Source organism: Staurois parvus, unplaced genomic scaffold, assembly GCF_062004578.1.
Source record: "Staurois parvus isolate SC_StPar_1 unplaced genomic scaffold, SC_StPar_1.0 ptg003145l, whole genome shotgun sequence".
Lineage (NCBI taxonomy): Eukaryota > Metazoa > Chordata > Amphibia > Anura > Ranidae > Staurois > Staurois parvus.
The window spans coordinates 110,707-133,917 of NW_028320941.1; the positions used below are offsets into that span (position 1 = coordinate 110,707).

The 23,211-nt window shown below is 48.5% G+C and overlaps 1 protein-coding gene across 1 annotated transcript in view; it reads right to left on the reverse strand.

Moving 5' to 3' along the window:
• Positions 1-594: 594 nt before the first annotated feature.
• The window catches only part of RIC3 (RIC3 acetylcholine receptor chaperone), a 37,393-nt gene continuing 14,776 nt past the window's right edge, over positions 595-23,211 (reverse strand). Inside the window, exons 3-6 of the mRNA XM_089667278.1 lie at positions 19,435-19,516; positions 11,214-11,307; positions 8,224-8,369; positions 595-7,085 (exon numbers count right to left, since the gene is read on the reverse strand). Coding sequence (XP_089523404.1) covers positions 6,619-7,085; positions 8,224-8,369; positions 11,214-11,307; positions 19,435-19,516 — 789 coding nt within the window. The 3' untranslated portion in view covers positions 595-6,618. The remainder of the gene's footprint in view (positions 7,086-8,223; positions 8,370-11,213; positions 11,308-19,434; positions 19,517-23,211) is intronic.

Consider the following 23,211-nt stretch of genomic DNA (forward strand, 5'->3'; position numbering starts at 1 on the left):
CAGGTGTTATGGCTGAATGAGCTGATTAGAGTGGGACGCTTTGAGCCGAGATTATTCCACCTTTTCACAAGATTCTCATTTTCTGAGATTGTGGATTTGGGGTTTTCATGAGCTGTAAGTCATAATCATCACAATGATGACAAATCACGGCTGGAACTATCTTGCTTTGCATGGAATGAGTCTCATATATTAGTGTCACCTTTTAAGTTGCTGCACTGAAATAAATGAACTTTTGCACCATATTCTCATTTTTTGAGCTTCACCTGTGTATATATATATTTTATTTATTGAAATATATTGAATACGGCCAAAATTGTAGTATTTCAAATATATTTTTTTTCCATGTGGGTTTGGGACCAGGAATACTCGGTCCTCGCATCGTCAGTTGTTGATTTGTACGACTCTCTTTTGCTTTGTGACTGTTTATTGCTGTTTATTGTTTGTCGCCTCATTGGGGGGTGCAACCCGAATAAATACCCTCTCAGATAGTATGGTGCCACCTAGAGGGTCATTGGCACTGGGAATCCAGGACATGAGCAACAGCGGCTCTTCGGGGGCGGGGGGTAACAGCTATACAAAAAACACAGACAACGATTTGTTGTGCATTTTATTCGTTGTGTTTTATCAGCAGGATATACAAGGCGGGACGGCATGCAGGCGGGTGTACAGAGCCAATTGCAGATAGTTCTACCCCCTGGGGGGGGGGGGTAATAGAGATGTCATTTACAGAACACCAGGGCTTTTTTTCTACGAGAATAGGTGCAGGAAAGCCCCCTTTCTGAGTCTCCACCCCCTTGTCTCCACCCCCTACCCTTTGTTCCACCCCCTACCCACCTCTCAGCCCCGCCCCTTTTAGAGACTACAGAACAAAGTATCATTTTATGGTGATAAATAGGGACTTTAATGATAGCAAGGAAAGCAGGAAAATAGATCCTGTGCAGCCAGCAACAATAGACCCCACTCCAGCAACAATAGATCCCCTGGAGTGACAATAGATCCCCCACATAGCAACAATGGACCACCCAAAACAAACCTTCACCCCCAGAAACAAAAGATCTACCCCAGCATCATTAGGACCCCCCCTCTTTCCCCAGCAGCAACAACAGATCTCCCAGCAGCCAGCAATCTCTCCCTCAACAGTAGATCCCTACTAGCAACATAAGACCCCCCAGCAACAATAGACCCTCAAACAAAAACAGATACCCATCAGTGGCAATAGATCACCCAGCAGCCAGCATCAATAGATCCCCCAGAAGCCAGCATCAATAGATCCCCCAGGAGCCAGCATTAATAGATCCTCCAGTACACCACCCACCTCTTGCCATTACATATATTATATTGACAAAAGTATTGGGCAGTCGGCCTTTCCACACACATGGACTTTAATGGCCTCCCAGTCTTAGTCCGTAGGGTTCAATATTGAGTTGTCCCCGCCCTTCCCACACACATGACCTTTAATGGCCCCCCAGTCTTAGGCTGGCCATACACTATACAATTTTCTATCCAATTTCCTTTAGATTTACCTTCAGCTATATAGTGCAAGAGCCAGTCTAATGGGATACAACTGAAAGTGTTGTTTAGGTTTGACCTCATATTATATGGTATTTGGTAAATCTAAAGCAAAATTCTCAAGAAAATTATATAATTTATGGCCAGCCTTTGTCCGTAGGGTTCAATATTGAGTTGGCCCCGCCCTTTCCACGCACTTGACCTTTATTGGCCTCCCGGTCTTAGTCCGTAGAGTTCAATATTGAGTTGGCCCCGCCCTTTCCACGCACATGACCTTTAATGGCCCCCCAGTCTTAGTCCGTAGGGTTCAATATTGAGTTGGCTCCGCCCTTTGCAGCTATAACAGCTTCAACTCTTCTGGGAAGGCCCCCCACAAGGTTTAGGAGGGTGTCTATGGGAAGGTTGGACCATTCTTCCAGAAGCACATTTGTCAGGTCAGGCACTGATGTCGGGGGAGGAGGCCTGGCTCGCAGTCTCCGCTCTAATTCATCCCAAAGGTGTTCTATGGGGTTGAGGTCAGGACTCTGTGCAGGACAGTCAAGTTCCTCCACCCCAAACTGGCTCCTCTATGTCTTTATGGACCTTGCTTTGTGCACTGGTGGGCAGTCATGTTGGAACAGGAAGGGGCCATCCCCAAACTCCTCCCACAAAGCTGGGAGCATGAAATTGTCCAAAATGTCGCCTTAAGAGTTCCCTTCACTGGAACTAGGGGGCCAAGCCCAACCCCTGAAAAACAGCCCCACACCATAATCCCCCCTCTCCCAATTTTACACTTGGCACAATGCAGTCAGACAAGTACCATTCTCTTGACCACCGCCAAACCCAGACACGTCCATGGGATTGCCAGACAGAGTAGCGTGATTGGTCCCTCTAGAGAACACGCCTCCACTGCTCTAGAGTCCAGTGGCGGCATGCTTTACACCACAGCATCCAACACTTTGCATTGCACTTGGAAGGCTTGGATGCAGCTGCTCGGCCATGGGAACCCATTCCATGAAGCTCTCTACGCACTGTTGTTGGGCTCATCTGAAGGCCACACCAAGTTTGGAGTTCTTTAGCTATTGACTCTGCAGACAGTTGGTGACTTCTGTGCACTGTGCGCTTCAGCATGCGCTGACCCCGCCCTGTCATGTGATGTGGCCTACCACTTGGTGGCTGAGTGGCTGTTGTTCCCAGTTGCTTCCACTTTGTTATAATCCCACTAACAGTTGAGCGTGGAATATTTAGTAGCCAGGAAATGTCACGGATGGACTTATTGCCCAGGTGGCCACCTATCACGGGACCACGCTTGGAGTCACTGAGCTCCTGAGAGCGACCCATTCTTTCACCAATGTTTGTAGAAGCCGTCTGCATGCCTAGGGGCTTGATTGTATACACCTGTGTCCATGGAGGGGATTGGAGCACCTGAATCACATGATATGGAGGGGATTGGAACACCTGAATCACATGATATGGAGGGGACTGGAACACCTGAATCACATGATATGGAGGGGATTGGAACACCTGAATCACACGATATGGAGGGGATTGGAACACCTGAATCACATGATTTGTAGGGCGGGCCCAATACTTTTGGCAATATAGTGTACATTCAGCACTGGAGGTGCTGGAGCTGCGTTGCCCCACGTTCCTTCCTGAAAAAAAGCCCTGCCACTAAAGGAGAACTGCACTGTTACTATAAAGATTGAAGAGCTGCTGTGTCCCAGTAGATGGAAACATTTGTCATTTTTTAGGATAACAATGGGTTCAATTCATTTGATTTACAGACATTCACTGCTCAGCTGGTTTGGATCCTTCCCCTTGTCCATCTCTATGGGGGTATTTGTTTTGTGTGAAGGGATTTGCACCTGGGCTGTAGCCAACCTGAGCTTTGAGTATATTATCTGGGATCGTTGGGTTTCTCCTAACCTCAAGGGCATTGATTGCTTCTGCCTGCTACTGGAAGTGTTCTCCGGTAGGTAGAGGGAGAAGATACAATGTATGTGGTTATAGATAATCGTTCTACCTTGGCCGATCCCTGGGGGAAGAGGACAAACATTGTAAAGATCAAGGGTTCTAAACCTTACTGAGGCCTGGCAAACAGGAGGGTTCTTCAAAAAGTTTCCGCACTTTTTTTTTTTTTAAATAGTTAAACGTATAAAAGTGTGGAAACTCCCAAAAAAAAAGATCATACCCACACATTAAAAGTATGAGAATGGAAATTGAAATGTTGGAAGGCTTTGGATGGGGCTGGGTGTCACTGTGGGGTGAAGGGGATTCTGGAAGGGTCTATGGGAATGTCCAGAAGACTTTATAACGTTGTAAGACATGAGGTTTCTGGAGGGTCCTTGGGTCCCTTCAGGTGTCTGGGGGCTTAACAGGGGCCCTGTGGGAGACTGGAGGAGCATTTCGAGGGCTAGGAGGTACTGTGGAAGGTTGGGGGGCACAGTGGGACATTGTTGGAAGGTGGGGATGGAGACTCTGCAGCAGGCTTGAGGGCACTGTAGGACGATGGGGGCACTGTCAGAGGTTTGGGGGCATTGTGGAAGGATGGGGGTACTGTGTGAGACTGGAGGAGCATTGCGAGGGCTAGGAGGTACTGTGGAAGGTTGGGGGGCACAGTGGGACTTTATTGGAAGGTGGGGATGGAGACTTTGCAGCAGGCTTGAGGGCACTGTAGGAGGATGGGGCACTGTGAGAGGTTTGGGGGCACTGTGGAAGGATAGGGCACTGTGGAAAGATGGGGGCACTGTGGGAGACTGGAGGAGCACTACAGGGGCTAGGAGGCACTTGGAAATGTTGGCAAGCAAAGTGTTACACTGTTAGAAGTTGGGGTGCTATAGGGCTGGAAGTTCTGCAGCAGGCTTGAGGGCACTGTGAAAAGAGGGGACACTATGAGAAGCTGGGGGCACTGTGAGGGCTCTCATGGGGCCTGAGGGCACTGTGGGCAAATGTGGGAGGTTTGGGGCATCATGGAAGCTGGGACTTGTAGCTGACTAGATTCCTGGGAGGAGGGAGACCATTGCCTGGCATCAGGGTAAGGCCTGGTGGTTGAGAACCCATGTTCTAGAAGGCTCCTTTGCCTTCCAGGCTTTGTTTAGGTTTAGCTGAAGATAGGTCCAGTCTTTGCCTCCTAGCCTTCTAGACCTGGAAGATCTGCAGAAGGCTTGAGGGCATTGTGAAAAGATGGGATACTATGAGAAGTTTGGGGGCACTATGAGGGCTCTCATGGGGTCTGAGGGCCTTGTGGAAGGATGGGGCATCGTGAGAGGTATGAGGGCACTGTGGGGGCACAGGGTGGTTGAGAACCCATGTTCTCGAGGGTTCTTCTGCCTCCCAGGCTTTGTTCAGGGTGTAGCTGAAGATAAGTCCAGTCTTTGCCTCCTAGACCTGGAAGCTCTGCAGAAGGCTTGATTGCATTGTGGAAGGATGGGGCACTGTGAGAAGTGTGAGGGCACTTTGGGTGCTCTCATGGGGCCTTAGGGCATTGTGTGGGATTTTGGGGCACTGAGGGCAATTATGGGAGGTTGGGGGCACTATTGGAGCTGGGAGGCACTATACTAAGTTAGCGGATCTGCAGCCGACTAGATTTCTGGGAGTAGGGAGATCATGACCTGGCCTCAGGCCAAGGCCAGGTGGTTGAGAACCCATGTTCTCGAGGGCTCTTCTGCCTCCCAGGCTTTGTTTAGGGTGTAGCTGAAGATAAGTCCAGTCTTTGCCACCTAGACCTGGAAGCTCTGCAGAAGGCTTGAGGGCATTGTGGAAGGATGAGGCACTGTGAGAGGTTTGAGGGCACTGTGGGGGCTCTCATGGGGCCTGAGGGCATAGTGTGGGGTTTCGGGGCACTGAGGGCAATCATGGGAGGTTGGGGGCACTATGGGAGCTGGGAGGCACTATGCTAAGTTAGGGGATCTGCAGACGACTAGATTTCTGGGAGTAGGGAGACCTGGCCTCAGGCCAAGACCTGGTGTTTGAGAACCCATGTTCTAGAGGGCTCTTATGCCTCCCAGGCTTTGTTCAGGGGTTAGCTGAAGATAGGTCCAGTCTTTGCCTCCTAGACCCTTTACCTGAAGAAAAGTTCTGTTCAGATTGTTGTCAGACTGGGCTTAATGGTCCACAATAGGCCTATCCTATCAGAGAGGTCTAAAGAATTCTTACCTGGTGTGTGACGGGGACTGAAGATACTTATACATTGCCACCCGTCTGGCCTACAGAGTACATATTAGCCTTTGACAAAGGCCGGACGAGTGCTAACCTGGTTCATGGTAGAGGCCGAAGATGTTGCCACCCGTCTGGCCGACAGAGTCCATACTAGCCTGTGGCAGAGGCAAAAGATACTAGAAGATACTACTACATGGAGGGAAGTTGTTACTACTACTTTGGGTATCTTGTACCACCACCCTCTTTCCATTTAAGACATTCAATTGATACATTTTACAGAAGAAGATTAAAGGCCCCGAAGTCTGATTGCCAGTTCTGGAGGGTTGGTGAGTATCTGGGTACAGTTACAGGGAAGGTGACTAGTAGGTGAAGGCCCAATAAAATCCAGCAGCTCCTTCTGGGGTCATTGCTACAGTTGCACACCAGCAGAACAGGCCAGGGCCACGTCTATAATACACAATGCAAGTCTTCCGGAGTCCAGGAAGGAATACTACCGAGGTTGGCTCCTTGTGGAATTTTTCGTACTGTAAGCATCTCTGGTCCACCTGTTGACTTTATCGTAAGGCGAGTCACATCTGGTGCCGGCAACAGACAGCTGAGATCTACAGGAACAGTCCACCCTGAGTTCATTTACATATCTCCTTCTCGTGCTCACCAGCCAATCCTATTCCAAGCCTGATTTTAACTGGCATGTGGCCACTCAGTACAAATACATAATATAGGCGATTTTATTGGTTGGCCTTCCAAAATGTCCTGATGGTCATACGTAGGGATACGTATGTAAGGGGTACATGGGTGAGCTCGGTGGTGGGTTTGTATTTCTGAGGTCATTCTTCACCAAGTTATATTTGTCCCTTTTAGATGTTTTGCCACTCGGTGGTCGCCATATTGCCATTGGTTCTTCATCCACAATGGCAGGCTTGGTTCACTGATGATGGAGCTCCATCTATTTCTAGACTAGGAGACCATTTAATACTCAGATCCCTTCTTGCCCCGTTTTCGCAGAGTTCCCGTGTCATCGCAAACGTGACCATTGAGCGCGGCTGGTGACTGGGCGTCTGCGGTGGAGTCTGGGATGGAATCCTCTCCATACGGATCCCCTTCGCTGTCACTGGCTGTGCTGAATCCGGCGTTTTCTGCGATGACCTCTGGGTCTTCCTCGTCTTCGCTGTCACTCCACGTCTCCGCGTTGTCCTCCGGGTGCACCGCTGAGCTGTAGATGGGGGGGTCACATGGTTCACATTGGACTCGTCCATTATCACCGACCTCTGGTGCGTTTTCTGCGTACAAGCGGCTCTCTTCTTCTCCAAACTCCATCTGCTCTGCAATCTCTTCTGCGGAGGGTTGCGTGAAGACGGAGCGATCGACCAGGATGGTGTCGTGCTTCCGCCGGCGCTCGGAGGGGTCGTGGACGGGATAGGTCTCCTCCGGATAACCTGTTGATGTGAGAAACAAGAACATTGGTCAGTAAGGATGACTGAGATGGAGCGTTCTCGCCAAAACTGCGCTGAAAGATCTGGACGTTACTGCAACGTGCGGCAAAGATGGCTGCCATGGGCACCGGAACCCCCGGCTGCAGTCCCAATGATGTCACAAGGGGACTAACCCCCCCCCCCCCCCGATAGCAACAAAGATAAATGAAGAAAATAAAAAAGAAATAAATCATAATAAAAATAATAGTTACAAAATATTGAAAGTAAACCTGTTGGGAGAACATTAGAGTGTAAGCTCCTCTGTACAGAGACTGATGGGACTGTGGGGGAGGGGACATTAGAGTGTAAGCTCCTCTGGTACAGAGACTGATGTGACTGTGGGGGAAGGGACATTAGAGCGTAAGCTCCTCTGGTACAGAGACTGATGTGACTGTGGGGGGGGGGGGCATTAGAGTGTAAGCTCCTCTGGTACAGAGACTGATGTGACTGTGGGGGGGGGGGGGTATTAGAGTGTAAGCTCCTCTGGTATAGAGACTGATGGGACTGTGGGGGAGGGGACATTAGAGCGTCAGCTCCTCTGGCACAGAGACTGATGGGACCGTGGGGGAGGGGACATTAGAGTGTAAGCTCCTCTGGCACAGAGACTGATGGGACTGTGGGGGAGGGGACATTAGAGCGTAGGCTCCTCTGGTACAGAGACTGATGGGACTGTGGGGGAGGGGACATTAGAGTGTAAGCTCCTCTGGTACAGAGACTGATGGGACTGTGGGGGAGGGGACATTAGAGCGTCAGCTCCTCTGGCACAGTGACTGATGGGACCGTGGGGGAGGGGACATTAGAGTGTAAGCTCCTCTGGTACACAGACTGATGGGACCGTGGGGGAGGGGACATTAGAGTGTAAGCTCCTCTGGTACACAGACTGATGGGACTGGGGGGGAGGGGACATTAGAGTGTAAGCTCCTCTGGTACAGAGACTGATGGGACTGTGGGGGAGGGGACATTAGAGCGTCAGCTCCTCTGGTACAGAGACTGATGGGACTGGCTCAGTGATCTCTGTACAGTGCTGTGGTATATGTCAGAGCTATATCTATATATGTATGAAATGTCAGGTTGAGGATCCGTAGATTTCACATTCCGGTACCTTCCCAATCCTCCATGTATGGGGCCTCCTCAGCTTCCTGCTCCGGCGATATCCCCTCCAGAATCTTCCCCTCCTTCATCACTCGGGTGATCTCCTTCAGCCTCTGCAGCAGCTGCTGCTCCTCATCTGTGCTGACATTATCCCCCCTGCAATGAGGAGCGCCACAGATTAGTGCATCTCTGAATCTACAGAGCAAAGACAGGCGAGGATCTACTATACAGTGCAGGAAATGTGTATTTGATCCCCTGCTGATGCTGAATGTTCGCCCATCACACAGAAATGATCGGTCTAACAATGGAATGTTCGCCCCTCACACAGAAATGATCGGTCTAACAATGGAATGTTCGCCCCTCACACAGAAACGATCGGTCTAACAATGGAATGTTCGCCCCTCACACAGAAATGATCGGTCTAACAATGGAATGTTCGCCCCTCACATAGAAATGATCGGTCTAACAATGGAATGTTCGCCCCTCACACAGAAATGATCGGTCTAACAATGGAATGTTCGCCCCTCACACAGAAATGATCGGTCTAACAATGGAATGTTCGGTGTAACACTGAGAGACAGAATACAACAACAAATTCAGCAGAAATGCGTCTAACAAATGATGACTGATCTGCATGTTCATGAGGGAAAGAAGGATTTGATCCCCTTCACAAAACATGACTTAGTACTTGGTGGCCAATCCCTTGTTGGCCATCACAGAGGTCAGACGTTTCCTGGAGTTGGCCCCCAGGTTCGCACACCTCTCAGGAGGGATTTTGGCCCACTCCTCTTGGCAGATCCTTTCCAAGTCATTAAGGTTTGGTGACTGACGTTTGGCAACTCGAACTTTCAGCCCCTCCACAGATTTTCCATCGGTTGAAGGTCTGGAGACTGGCTAGGCCACTCCAGGACATTAATGTGCTTCTTCTTGAGCCGCTCCTTTGTTGCCTTGGCCGTGTGTTTTGGGTCATTGTCATGCTGGAACACCCATCCACCACCCATTTTCAATGCCCTGGTTGAGGGAAGAAGGTTCTCACCCAAGATTTGAGGGTACATTGCCCCGTCCATCGTCCCTTTGATGTGGTGCAGTTGTCCTGTCCCCTTAGCAGAACCCCCCCCCAAAGCGGAATGTTTCCACCACCATGTTTCACAGTTGGGATGGTGTTCTTGGGGTCATAGGCAGCATTCCTCCTCCTCCAAACACAGCGAGTTGAGTTGATGCCAAAGAGCTGGATTTTGGTCTCCTCTGACCACAACACTTCCCACCAGTCCTCCTCTGCATCATTCAGTTGTTAAGTGGCAGACTTCAGACGGGCCTGGACATGGGCTTTCTTGAGCAGAGGGACCGTGCGGGCACTGCAGGATTTCAGTCCTTGTCGGCGTAGTGTGTTACCAATTGTTTTCTTGGTGACTGTGGTCCCAGCTGCCTGGAGATCATTGACAAGATCCTCACGTGTAGTTCTGGGATGATTCCTCACTGTTCTCATGATCATTGACACTCCACGAGGTGAGATCTTGCATGGTGCACCAGACCTAGGGAGACTGACACTTGTTTTGTGTTTCTTCCATTTGTGAATGATTGCACCAACTGTTGTCACCTTCTCACCAAGCTGCTTGGCCATAGTTTGGTAGCCCAGTCCAGCCTTGTGTAGGTCTACAATCTTGTCCCTGACATCCTTGGACAGCTCTTTGGTCTTTGCCATGGTGGAGAGTTTGGAATCTGATGGTTTGATGGCTCCTGTGGACAGGTGTCTTTTATACAGGTAACACAATGAGATTAGCAGCACTCCCTTTAAGAGACTGCTTCTAATCTCAGCTTGTTACCTGTATGAGAGACACCTGGGAGCCAGAAATCCTGCTGAATGATAGGGGATCAAATCCTTCTTTCCCTCATGAACATGCAGATCCGTCATCATTTGTTAGACGCATTTCTGCTGAATTTGTTGTTGTATTCTGTCTCTCAGTGTTACAGCGAACATTCCATTGTTAGACCGATCGTTTCTGTGTGAGGGGCGAACATTCCATTGTTAGACCGATCGTTTCTGTGTGAGGGGCGGAACATTCCATTGTTAGCCCGATCGTTTCTGTGTGAGGGGCGAACATTCCATTGTTAGACCGATCGTTTCTATGTGAGGGGCGAACATTCCATTGTTAGACCGATCGTTTCTGTGTGAGGGGCGAACATTCCATTGTTAGACCGATCATTTCCCTTTTTTTGGGTCCGCACTAGAATCGGATCGCAGGGTATTCACACCTATGGGATCCGATTCTACACCGCATTTTGCAGACTGCTTTTGGGGTGTCGTTCACTTAACATACACACCCGCCGCGGTTCGCATGATCGGGGGGCGATTCTGATGTGGTGCGGAATTTGCGCAGAAAACACAGCAAATTCCGGACCGCTAAAGGACGGGTTCTGTTCCTCCGTCTTCCTGATCCGTGTTCAGGGGCGGACTGACCATTCAAGCACTGCCCGAGGGCCCAGGGTCAGTAGGGGGCCCCATGAGATGCCCCTGGTAACTTTTATAGTTTTTTTGGGTGTGCTTTGAGTGTGAGCAAGGACACAGGGGCCCCATGATCCCCTATTGCCCGGGGGCCCCATGAGTTGTCAGTGCGCCCCTGCCCATGTTACACATTATTGGGTCATAATTGGGAATCCGGGGTGAATATGTATCGTTGTGTCTGCTGCGGGCTGAGAATCTAGAGCAGGCCATACACGGGTCGAATCCCGAGCGATTTTTCGATTGAAAATCGAAAACATTCGTTCTGTAATCCGACGGTGCCAACAATGATTTCGAAAATCGGTCGTTTTTTTAACGAATTTTACACGAAATGGGGAGGAACCACGAAAATCGGCCCGGCTAACAGAGCGAAAAACGTCCGATTTTCAAACGAAAAATCGTTCGAAAATCAACCCGTGTATGGCCGGCCTGATGCCGGGTTAATTTTCTGCCTTCACGGGAAGATATCGATCTCCAGGTTTGATTGGGCGCGGTCGTACCGCTCGCAGTTGGGTCCGAGGCGGGAGATGATTTTTTCCATGGCCTCCTCGGTCTCGCGGAGTTTATCTTGCAGCTGGCTGAGCTCGTAGTCGGCTGAAACAACAAAGAGAAGCCGGGTGAGAAATACGGAATAATCTGCCGCCAGATACAACATTCATCATCGTCCGCCGCAAACGAACAAAAACACGCCGAAGATTTATCAATGGGAAGATTTCAATTAGGATCCCCCGTTTCCTGCAGCCGCCGCGGCGTAACCTCGCCCTTTCCCCTGAATTTCTCTCTGATATCGCCGGCGTGCGCTCGTCAGCTGACGCGGCAGATTTATTGTTTGAGAAGATGAAACGCGTTTCCTGATCTTCGCTTTGTGTCCCCAACTCAGGGCAGACCCCCCCCCCCCCGAGAATTGTTCGGCCTGGAAGCTGGAAAACCAGGAATTGTTTCTTGACTTCGTATTCGATGTGTTTATACCGGGATCGGCGACCTGCGACGCGTTTAGGGCTCATTTACACTCGCTTCGACTTTTAGCCCGGGTTCACATACATGCGGTGCGGTATATCGCATGTGATTCGCACAGGAACCGCGCCGCATTCCCTGCCAATCACATGCGGTTTGTGTGTGGTGTGATCAAAGCCAGCTCATTACTACCCCCGTTCAACAGATCCCCAGCTCATTACTACCCCCGTTCAACAGATCCCCAGCTCATTACTACCCCCGTTCAACAGATCCCCAGCTCATTACTACCCCTGTTCAGCAGATCCCCAGCTCATTAGTACCCCTGTTCAGCAGATCCTCAGCTCTTTACTACCCCCATTCAGCAGATCCCCAGCTCACTAGTACCCCTGTTCAGCAGATCCCTATCTCATTAGTTCCCCTGTTCAGCAGATCCCCAGCTCATTAGTCCCTCCATTCAGTAGGTCCCCAGCTGTATAGTACCCCTGTTCAGCAGATCCTCAGCTCATTAGTTCCCCTGTTCAGCAGATCACCAGCTCATTACTACCCCTGTTCAGCAGATCACCAGCTCATTACTACCCCTGTTCAGCAGATCCCCAGCTCATTACTACCCCTGTTCAGCAGATCCCCAGCTCATTACTACCCCTGTTCAGCAGATCCCCAGCTCATTACTACCCCTGTTCAGCAGATCCCCAGCTCATTACTACCCCTGTTCAGCAGATCCCCAGCTCATTAGTACCACAGTTCAGCAGATCCCCAGCTCATTAGTACCCCTGTTCAGCAGATCCCCAGCTCATTACTACCCCTGTTCAGCAGATCCCCAGCTCATTAGTACCACAGTTCAGCAGATCCCCAGCTCATTAGTACCCCTGTTCAGCAGATCACCAGCTCCTTAGTACCTCTGTTCAGCAGATCCCCAGCTCATTAATACCCCTGCTCAGCAGATCCCCAGCTCATTAATACCCCTGCTCAGCAGATCCCCAGCTCATTAGTTCCCCTGTTCAGCAGATCCCCAGCTTATTAGTTCCCCTGTTCACAAGATCCCCAGCTCATTAGTTCCCCTGTTCAGCAGATCCGCAGCTCATTAGTAAACCCAGCTCTGCTGATCCCCCGCTTAGTAGTAGACCCCCAGCTCTGCTGGTCCTCTAGTTTGCTGATCCTCCTCTCGCTCTGGTCCCTGCATACCTCCCGCTATATTGCTCCCATGCAGCACACCACATGTGACATTGCTAGTTTCTCCTGCTCCACTCCCCCAGCTCTGCTGATCCTCCACCACTCAGTCCTCTCTCTCTGGTCCCCGCTCATCTTCCACTATAGCATTCCCATGATACACACGTGTGCCGTCCTCTAGTTGCTCCGCCCTGGTCTGGTCTCACCTTCCTGGTTCTCCTCTCTGCACCCCAGATAAGACGCCTGCACCAGACACTCCCAGAATATAGACACATGAACTGAAAGTGACTACTGATGACGTCTTTCCGGTGCACTTGTTGGTCTCCCAGTGCATCCTGGGATATCCCGTACCTGCAATACCTCCGAAACAAAGCTGAATAGAAGCCCCTCAAATGCTGCAGGTGATGTCAGCGAGCTTTGTCATAGACTTCAATGGAGGCTTTGGGGACGCTTTGAAACACCAAGAAAGCGGCATGTCATTTTATTTAGGGGCTTCGATTGGCATTCAGAGTGCTTTAAAAAAAAGCGCGTTCAATGCCCCATTTGGAAGCACGTGTGAACGAGGCCTTAGGGGTCATAAAACATTCAATGGACAGACCTCACAAGCATTCTCCCTGTAACAAATTATCCCCTAATATGATTATTTCCTATGATCGTCAGCTCCATCTAGTGGCCACATTGAGTTATTAAGCAATTGTGGTTTTCCAGAAAAGTATCCCGTTATGGCCACTAGATGGAGCTGATAATTTTAGGAAACAATCACAATAGGCCAAATAATTCGTTACAGCTGGGAGAATGTTTGTGATATTCGTCCAGCAATTTATTTTCCAGACTCCTGTGTGTTGTGTTTCAACATATTAGACGGCTGGGGAGTCAGAGAACTTCAGCGCATTGTAGTCTGACTCTGCTTCCAATGTTTCCACTCAGAGTTGTACCTCCGATAGGAAGTTATATCATAAATAACGAACGTGAGCTGACATTCGTAGTACAGCTATGAGTGCAAAAATCAATTAACAGGTGCAGTCCCAGGACATGCCTGTCAGACCTCAGATCAGTCCCAGTGCATGTCTGTCAGACCTCAGATCAGTCCCAGTGCATGTCTGTCAGACCTCAGATCAGTCCCAGTGCATGTCTGTCAGACCTCAGATCAGTCCCAGTGCATGTCTGTCAGACCTCAGATCAGTCCCAGTGCATGCCTGTCAGACCTCAGATCAGTCCCAGTGCACACCTGTCAGACCTCAGATCAGTCCCACAGTACATGCCTGTCAGACCTCAGATCAGTCCCAGTGCATGCCTGTCAGACCTCAGATCAGTCCCAGTGCATGTCTGTCAGACCTCAGATCAGTCCCAGTGCATGCCTGTCAGACCTCAGATCAGCCCCAGTGCACACCTGTCAGACCTCAGATCAGTCCCAGTGCATGTCTGTCAGACCTCAGATCAGTCCCAGTGCACACCTGTCAGACCTCAGATCAGTCCCAGTGCATGCCTGTCAGACCTCAGATCAGTCCCACAGTACATGCTTGTCAGACCTCAGATCAGCCACAGTACATGCCTGTCAGACCTCAGATCAGTCCCAGTGCATGCCTGTCAGACCTCAGATCAGTCCCAGTGCATGTCTGTCAGACCTCAGATCAGTCCCAGTGCATGCCTGTCAGACCTCAGATCAGTCCCAGTGCACACCTGTCAGACCTCAGATCAGTCCCACAGTACATGCTTGTCAGACCTCAGATCAGTCCCACAGTACATGCTTGTCAGACCTCAGATCAGCCACAGTACATGCCTGTCAGACCTCAGATCAGTCCCAGTGCATGCCTGACAGACCTCAGATCAGTCCCAGTGCATGTCTGTCAGACCTCAGATCAGTCCCAGTGCATGCCTGTCAGACCTCAGATCAGTCCCAGTGCACACCTGTCAGACCTCAGATCAGTCCCACAGTACATGCTTGTCAGACCTCAGATCAGCCCACAGTACGTGCCTGTCAGACCTCAGATCAGCCACAGTACATGCCTGTCAGACCTTAGATCAGTCCCAGTGCACACCTGCCAGACCTCAGATCAGTCCCAGTGCATGCCTGTCAGACCTCAGATCAGTCCCAGTGCATGCCTGTCAGACCTCAGATCAGTCCCAGTGCACACCTGTCAGACCTCAGATCAGTCCCACAGTACATGCCTGTCAGACCTCAGATCAGTCCCAGTACATGCCTGTCAGACCTCAGATCAGTCCCAGTGCATGTCTGTCAGACCTCAGATCAGCCCCAGTGCATGCCTGTCAGACGTCAGATCAGCCCCAGTGCATGCCTGTCAGACGTCAGATCAGCCCCAGTGCATGCCTGTCAGACCTCAGATCAGTCCCAGTGCATGCCTGTCAGACCTCGGATCAGCCCCACTGCATGCCTGTCAAGACGTCAGATCAGCCCCAGTGCATGCCTGTCAGACCTCAGATCAGCCCACAGTACATGTCCTCAAATCAGCCCCAGTGCATGCCTGTCAGACCTCAGATCAGCCCACAGTACGTGCCTGTCAGACCTCAGATCAGCCCCAGTGCATGCCTGTCAGACCTCAGATCAGTCCCAGTGCATGCCTGTCAGACCTCAGATCAGCCCACAGAACGTGCCTGTCAGACCTCAGATGAGCCCCAGTGCATGCCTGTCAGACCTCAGATTAGCCCCAGTGCATGCCTGTCAGACCTCATATCAGTCCCAGTGCACGCCTGTCAGACCTCAGATCAGTCCCAGTGCACGCCTGTCAGATCTCAGATCAGTCCCAGTGCATGCCTGTCAGACCTCAGATCACCCCGCGGTGCATAAACAAACATCTTGCTGGCTTCTTCTGGGTTCAGGTTCTTTGGACATCTTTATTGGTCGGGCAGAGCAGCACGCAGGAGATAGTTCAGCCCAGCAGATGTCAGGATTGCACATGCGCAGCTCAGTGTACAGCATTAGATGCAGAGAGGCAGGAAAAGAGCCTTTATTGCAGAAGAGACCTAATATATACAGTCAGGTCCATAAATATTGGGACATGGACACAATTCTAACATTTCTGGCTCTATACACCACAATGGATTTAAAATGAAACGAACAAGATGTGCTTTATCTGCAGACTGTGAGCTTTAATTTGAGGGTATTTACATCCAAATCAGGTGAACGGTGTAGGAATGACAACAGTTTGCATATGTGCCTCCCACTTGTTAAGGGACCAAAAGTAATGGGACAGAATAATAATCATAAAACAAACTTTCACTTTTTAATACTTGGTTACAAATCCTTTGCAGTCAATGACAGCCTGAAGTGTGGAACGCATAGACATCACCAGACGCTGGGTGTCATCCCTGGTGATGCTCTGCCAGGCCTTTACTGCAACTGTCTTCAGTTCCTGCTTGTTCTTGGGGCATTTTCCCTTCAGTTTTGTCTTCAGCAAGTGAAATGCTCAATCGGATTCAGGTCAGGTGATTGGCCATTGCAGAACATTCCACTTCTTTGGTGTCTTTTGCAGTCTGCTTTGGGTCATTGTCCATCTGCACTGTGAAGCGTCCAATGAGTTGTGAAGCATTTGGCTGAATATGAGCCGATAATATTCCCGAAACACTTCACAATTCATCCGGCTGCTTCTGTCAGCAGTCACATCATCAATAAATACAAGAGAAGCAGTTCCATTGGCAGCCATACATGCCCACGCCATGACACTACCACCACCATGATCACTGATGAGGTGGTATGCTGAGGACCATGAGCAGTTCCTTCTCCATACTCTTCTCTTCCCATCACTCTGGTACAAGTTGATGTCGGTCTCATCTGTCCATAGGATGTTGTTCCAGAACTGTGAAGGCTTTTTTACATGTCGTTTGGCAAACTCTAATCTGGCCTTCCTGTGTTTGAGGCTCACCAATGGTTTCCATCTTGTGGTGAACCCTCTGTATTCACTCTGGTGAAGTCTTCTCTTGATTGGTGACTTTGACACACATACACCTACCTCCTGGAGAGTGTTCTTGATCCGGCCAACTGTTGTGAAGGGTGTTTTCTTCACCAGGGAAAGAATTCTTCGCTCATCCACCACAGTTGTTTTCCGTGGTCTTCCGGGTCTTTTGGTGTTGCTGAGCTCTCCGGTGCATTCCTTCTTTTTAAGAATGTTCCAGTTGTTTTGGCCACGCCTAATGTTTTTGCTATCTCTCTGGTGGGTTTGTTTTGTTTTTCAGCCTAATGATGGCTTCACTGATAGTGACAGCTCTTTGGATCTCATCTTGAGAGTTGACAGCAACAGATTCCAAATGCAAATAGCACACTTGAAATGAACTCTGGACCTTTTATCTGCTCATTGTAATTGGGATAATGAGGGAATAACACACACCTGGCCATGGAACAGCTGAGAAGCCAATTGTCCCATTACTTTTGGTCCCTTAACAAGTGGGAGGCACATATGCAAACTGTTGTCATTCCTACACCGTTCACCTGATTTGGATGTAAATGCCCTCAAATTAAAGCTGACAGTCTGCAGTTAAAGCACATCTTGTTCGTTTCATTTCAAATCCATTGTGGTGTATAGAGCCAAAAATGTTAGAATTGTGTCCATGTCCCAATATTTATGGACCTGACTGTAGATACAGTATACAGAGTATATAGACCTAGTATATAGATACAGTATACAGAGTATATAGACCTAGTATATAGATACAGTATACAGAGTATATAGACCTAGTATATAGATACAGTATATAGGTCTAGTATATAGATATAGTATATAGGCCTAGTATATAGATATAGTATATAGACCCAGTATATAGATACAGTATATAGGTCTAGTATATAGATATAGTATATAGGTCTAGTATATAGATATAGTATATAGGTCTAGTATATAGATATAGTATACAGACCTAGTATATAGATACAGTATACAGAGTATATAGACCTAGTATATAGATACAGTATACAGAGTATATAGACCTAGTATATAGATATAGTATATAGGTCCAGTATATAGTGTGGGAACTCGCTTCAAAGTGGTAGAGCTTTTAAACGCACACAGCTACTCGCTTTCTTTTTCAGGGCCTTTTTAGCCCACTTTTATTTAAATGAAACAGTTCAATAACATAAGAGGTTCCCACGCAGGGGTATCCACCATCACACAAAACAAAACTCAGCCTCCTGGCTTATACTCCGCTTGATGTCTGCCTCCTGCAGACTTCTTCAAGACACAGCTCTTGCACACCGCTGGCCACTAGCACACAGCTAGTCTCTAGCAGCCCCTTGCTGCTTTTGGCTTCCACCTCCCCTAGGTGAAGCCCACCTGACTCCTAGCTGCCGGGGTGGAGCCCTGCCGACTCCTAGCTGCCGGGGTGGAGCCCAGAACCCTGGTCCTGACCCTACAAAAGAGCCGCGCACACCTGTGCAATCAGTGTAATGGCCATTCCCAAAACCTGGTCCCAGGATTGGAGATTTCATCCCTCCCAGATCTCTTTGAAATCTCCAGGCTCCAGATCCCAAAACAGACCTTACAAACAAAGGAGGAAAGTGAAAAGCCACTTTCCTCCGTATCAAACACTTACCCTGGAGCCCCTCAACCTGCCTTGTTGAGAATCCAGGGTGACAGATCACCACACTGTCACAATAGATACAGTATATAGGCCTAGTATATAGATATAGTATATAGACCTAGTATATAGATATAGTATATAGACCCAGTATATAGATATAGTATATAGGTCTAGTATATAGATATAGTATATAGATACAGTATATAGACCTAGTATATAGATATAGTATATAGACCTAGTATATAGATATAGTATATAGACCTAGTATATAGATATAGTATATAGACCCAGTATATAGATATAGTATATAGGTCTAGTATATAGATATAGTATATAGGTCTAGTATATAGATATAGTATATAGACCTAGTATATAGATATAGTATATAGGTCTAGTATATAGATATAGTATATAGATACAGTATATAGATATAGTATATAGACCTAGTATATAGATATAGTATATAGATATAGATATAGTATATAGATATAGTATATAGACCTAGTATATAGATACAGTATATAGATATAGTATATAGACCCAGTATATAGATATAGTATATAGATACAGTATATAGATATAGTATATAGACCTAGTATATAGATATAGTATATAGATATAGTATATAGGTCTAGTATATAGATATAGTATATAGACCCAGTATATAGATATAGTATATAGACCTAGTATATAGATATAGTATATAGACCCAGTATATAGATATAGTATATAGATACAGTATATAGACCCAGTATATAGATAAAGTATATAGGTCTAGTATATAGATATAGATATATTTTTCCTAACGTTGCGCTTTGCTTCCACTTTCCCGCGGTCTCCAATCTATGTAACCAAATGGCACAAGTTTGCCGAAAACCTCCTAATTTTCGCAGCAATTTTGGTGAAGTGAAAATCCCGAATTTCACTCATCCCAACGAACAAACACATTCTGCAGTAACCGCGGCGGGATTCCTGAATACGATCGATGGAACTACACAGACATTCCTACCGACAAATTCCGCCGCCTGACCCGCGTCGGCTGAAACAAAGACATTTAAAGGGGCCACCTACTGATTTTCCTCTTGAGGTTTCCATTGCTGATCGGCGCGGTTTTCGGCTCTGCGAGTTTTGCGCTTTTCCCTTTGGAGGAGAGCTGAGAAGTCATAAACATTGGTCAGAAAATGTTATTAGACCCAATTCTAAGAAAAATGTATTTTGCAGCAAGACAGCCGAGCGAGATGGAGCAATGATATACAGAAGCAGACAACGATTATTAATTCATGTCTCATTTTACCGAAATTTTACCAAAATCATTTCACATATTTTGCATCTGTTGGGGGGGAGGGGTGCTTGAGGATGGAGGTTGGGAACCCCTGAAATACAGAATTCACCATCACCCTCCTCAAGTGTCCTGTGTTGGGATACTGCAAGCCTAAGCCCTCGCAGTGGGGTCCCTAGGCAGGTGCGGGGGGTGCGCGCCGCGCCGGGTGACACCTATCACACGGGGTGACACCAGACCGGCTCCACGAAAAGGTAAGTTTTAAAGCAAGCCGACGATCCCCGCAGGATGGATCGGATCTGTGGATTCAGCATAAAGGATCAGAGCAGGGGCGGACTGACCATTGGAGCACTCAGGCACTGCCCGAGGGCCCGGGGTCAGTAGGGGGCCCCATGAAATGTCCCTGGTACCTATTATAGGCTTTATTCAGTGTGCTTTGAGTGTGGGCGAGGACACAGGGGCCCCATGATCCCCTATTGCCCGGGGGCCCCATGAGTTGTCAGTTCGCCCCTGGATCGGAGTCCAATCCATTATGCTCCCCATTCCGCAGATCCGATCCATCCTGCGGGGATCATCGGCTTGCTTTAAAACTTACCTTTTCGTGGAGACATCAGTTAACCCCGTATTGGTTACAAGCCGACAATCCCCGCAGGATGGATGGGATCTGCGGATTGGGGAGCATAATGGATCAGTCTCCGATCCATTATACTCAATCCGCAGTTCCGATCCATCCTGCGGGGATCGTCAGAGGGGTGACACCAAGTGTTACAGCACCGGGTGACACCAACCATAGGGACACCCCTGAGCCCTCGTTCACACTGATGCGACTTGTCATGTGAATTGACCATTCAAATCACATCAAAAATGGAACTGTTCTAATTGGTGCGACTCCAACTGTGTCAAAGTCGCCCGGATGGGAAAAGTAGTTCCTGCGCAGGGACGGACTGACCATTTGGGAACCCAAGCACTGCCCGAGGGCCCAGGGTCAGTAGGGGTCCCCATGAGCTGCCCCTGGTACCTTTCATAGGCTTTTTTGGGTGTGGTTTGAGTGTGGGCGAGAATACAGGGGCCCCATGATCCCCTATTGCCTGGGGGCCCCATGAGTTGTCAGTCCGCCCCTGTTCCTGCGCTGCTTCTTCCGATTTGGGGTGCGACTTGCTTAGACATCTGTGTATGAAGTCGCACTGCCGCCCAACAGTCGCAAGTGAAGTTGCACGATCCAGTGTGAACCAAGTGTAAAAGGATAACTGGGGGCCACAGACTGGGCTGGGGTGAATATGGGGAAAACCTCGATTCATTTTGGTCGAATCCTTGCAATTCGAACAGATTTCCTCTCCAAAGATATTTACTAATAAAAAATTAAACAATACAAAAAACTTTATTTAATCAGATCCATTATTGTCTTATTATTTTATATCTATTTTTTTCTTATTTTCTTGTGTTTTTTTACAGAAATTGGATTTTATTTGGCCCTCCTAAGGCCCCACTCACATTTGGCTATTGGGAATTGCGGCCGAATCGCCGCAATTCAGCCCGCAATCTCCAAATCGCGGCAAAACGTACATTGCACATTTGCAATTTTGCTGTGATGGTTGCACATCAAAACGCGTGTAAAAATTCCTCTGTGATCAAGCCCCCCGGTGGGCGGGGCGAAACACGTCAGAGGGCGTGGCTGGCGTGATGGCTGAGGCCATCCTCTATACATGGGACTGCACAGGTGGTGAGAGCGGCGTCTCTTCTTCTCCTCTGGACTGACACTTGGGCACCGCTCCCCTGCACCTGCTGGTGAGGTGATTTCTCTGATACTCAGATTTCTGAGCAGCGCCATGACGTCTCATGCTTTAGTACTTAAAAACTTGCCTGGTTCAGTGGCAAAATGTGGTCCCTCGGCTTCTTTGGTGTGACAAATGTGGACAAGGCAGTCCATTCAAGTGCATAGGTTGCCCAATGCTCAAGACATGTAGATAGCAGGAAGCTATATGCCTGCCCAACACACGTAGCTAGCGGGCACCCATGTCTCTGCTCAACAAACGAAGCTAAACAGGAACCCATGTTTCTGCTCAACACACGTAGCTAGCAGGAACCAACGTTCCTGCTCAACACATGTAGCTAGCGGGCACCCATGTTCCTGCTCAACACACGTAGCTAGCGGGAACCCATCTTCCTGCTCAACACACATACAGTTGCAAGAAAAAATATGTGAACCCCTTGGGATTACGTGGAGTTTTGCATGAATTGGGCATAAAATGTGCTCTGAACGTCATCTAAGTCACAACAATAGAAGAACACAGTCTGCTGAACATAATACTACACAAACATTAGATGTTGCCATGGTTTAATTGCACATAACATGTAAACATTCACAGTGCAGGGAGGAAAAAGTATGTGAACCTTTGGACTTAATAACTGGTTGACCCTCCTTTGGCAGCAATAACCTCAACCAAACGTTTCCTGTAGTTGCAGATCAGACCTGCACAACGATCTGGAGTCATTTTGGACCACTCCTCTTCACAAAACTGTTTCAGTGTAGCAATATTCTTGGGATGTCTGGTGTGAATCGCTCTCTTAAGGTCATGCCACAGCATTTCAATGGGGTTGAGGTCAGGACTCTGACTGGGCCACTCCAGAAGGCGTATTCTGTGCTGTTGCAGCCATTGTTTTGTTGAATTACTTGTATGCTTTGGGTCATTGTCCTGTTGCATCACCCATCCTCTGCGGAGCTTCAGTTGGCGGACAGATGGTCTTACGTTTTCCTGCAAAATGTCTTGATAAACTATGGAATTCATTTTCCCATCAATGACAACAATCCGTCCAGGCCCTGAGGCAGCAAAGCAGCCCCAAACCATGATGCTCCCTCCGCCATGTTTCACAGTGGGGATGAGGTTTTGATGTTGGTGTGCTGTGCCTTTTTTTCTCCACACATAGTGTTGTGTGTTCTTCCCAAACAACTCAATCTTGGTGTCATCTGTCCACAGTATATTCTGCCAGTAGTGCTGTGGAACATCCAGGTGCTCTTTTGCAAACTTCAAACGTGCTGCAATATTCTTTTTGGCCAGCAATGGCTTCCTCCGTGGTGTCCTCCCATGTACTCCATTCTTGTTTCATGTTTTCCTTATTGTAGATGTGTCAACAAAAATGTTAGCATGTGCCAGAGATTTCTGTAGGTCTTTAGCTGACACTCTGGAATTCTTCTTTACCTCATGCAGCATTCTGAGCTGTGCTCTTGCAGTCATTTTTACAGGATGACCACGCCTAGGGAGAGTAGCAACAGTGCTAAACTTTCTCCATTTGTAGACAGTCTGTCTTACCGTGGACACATGAACATCAAGGCTCAAGGAGATACTTTTGTAACCGTTTCCAGCTTCATGCAAGTCAACAATTCTTGATCGTAGGTCTTCTGAGAGCTCTTTTCTGCGAGGCATGGTTTACATCAGACAGTGCTTCTTGAAACCAGTAAACACAAAACAGGTGTGTGTTTTTTAAGGGCAGGACAGCTGTCAGCAACACATCCAATATCATCACACTGATTGGCGTCAAGGTTGGCTCACTCCTGGCTCCAATTAGCTCTG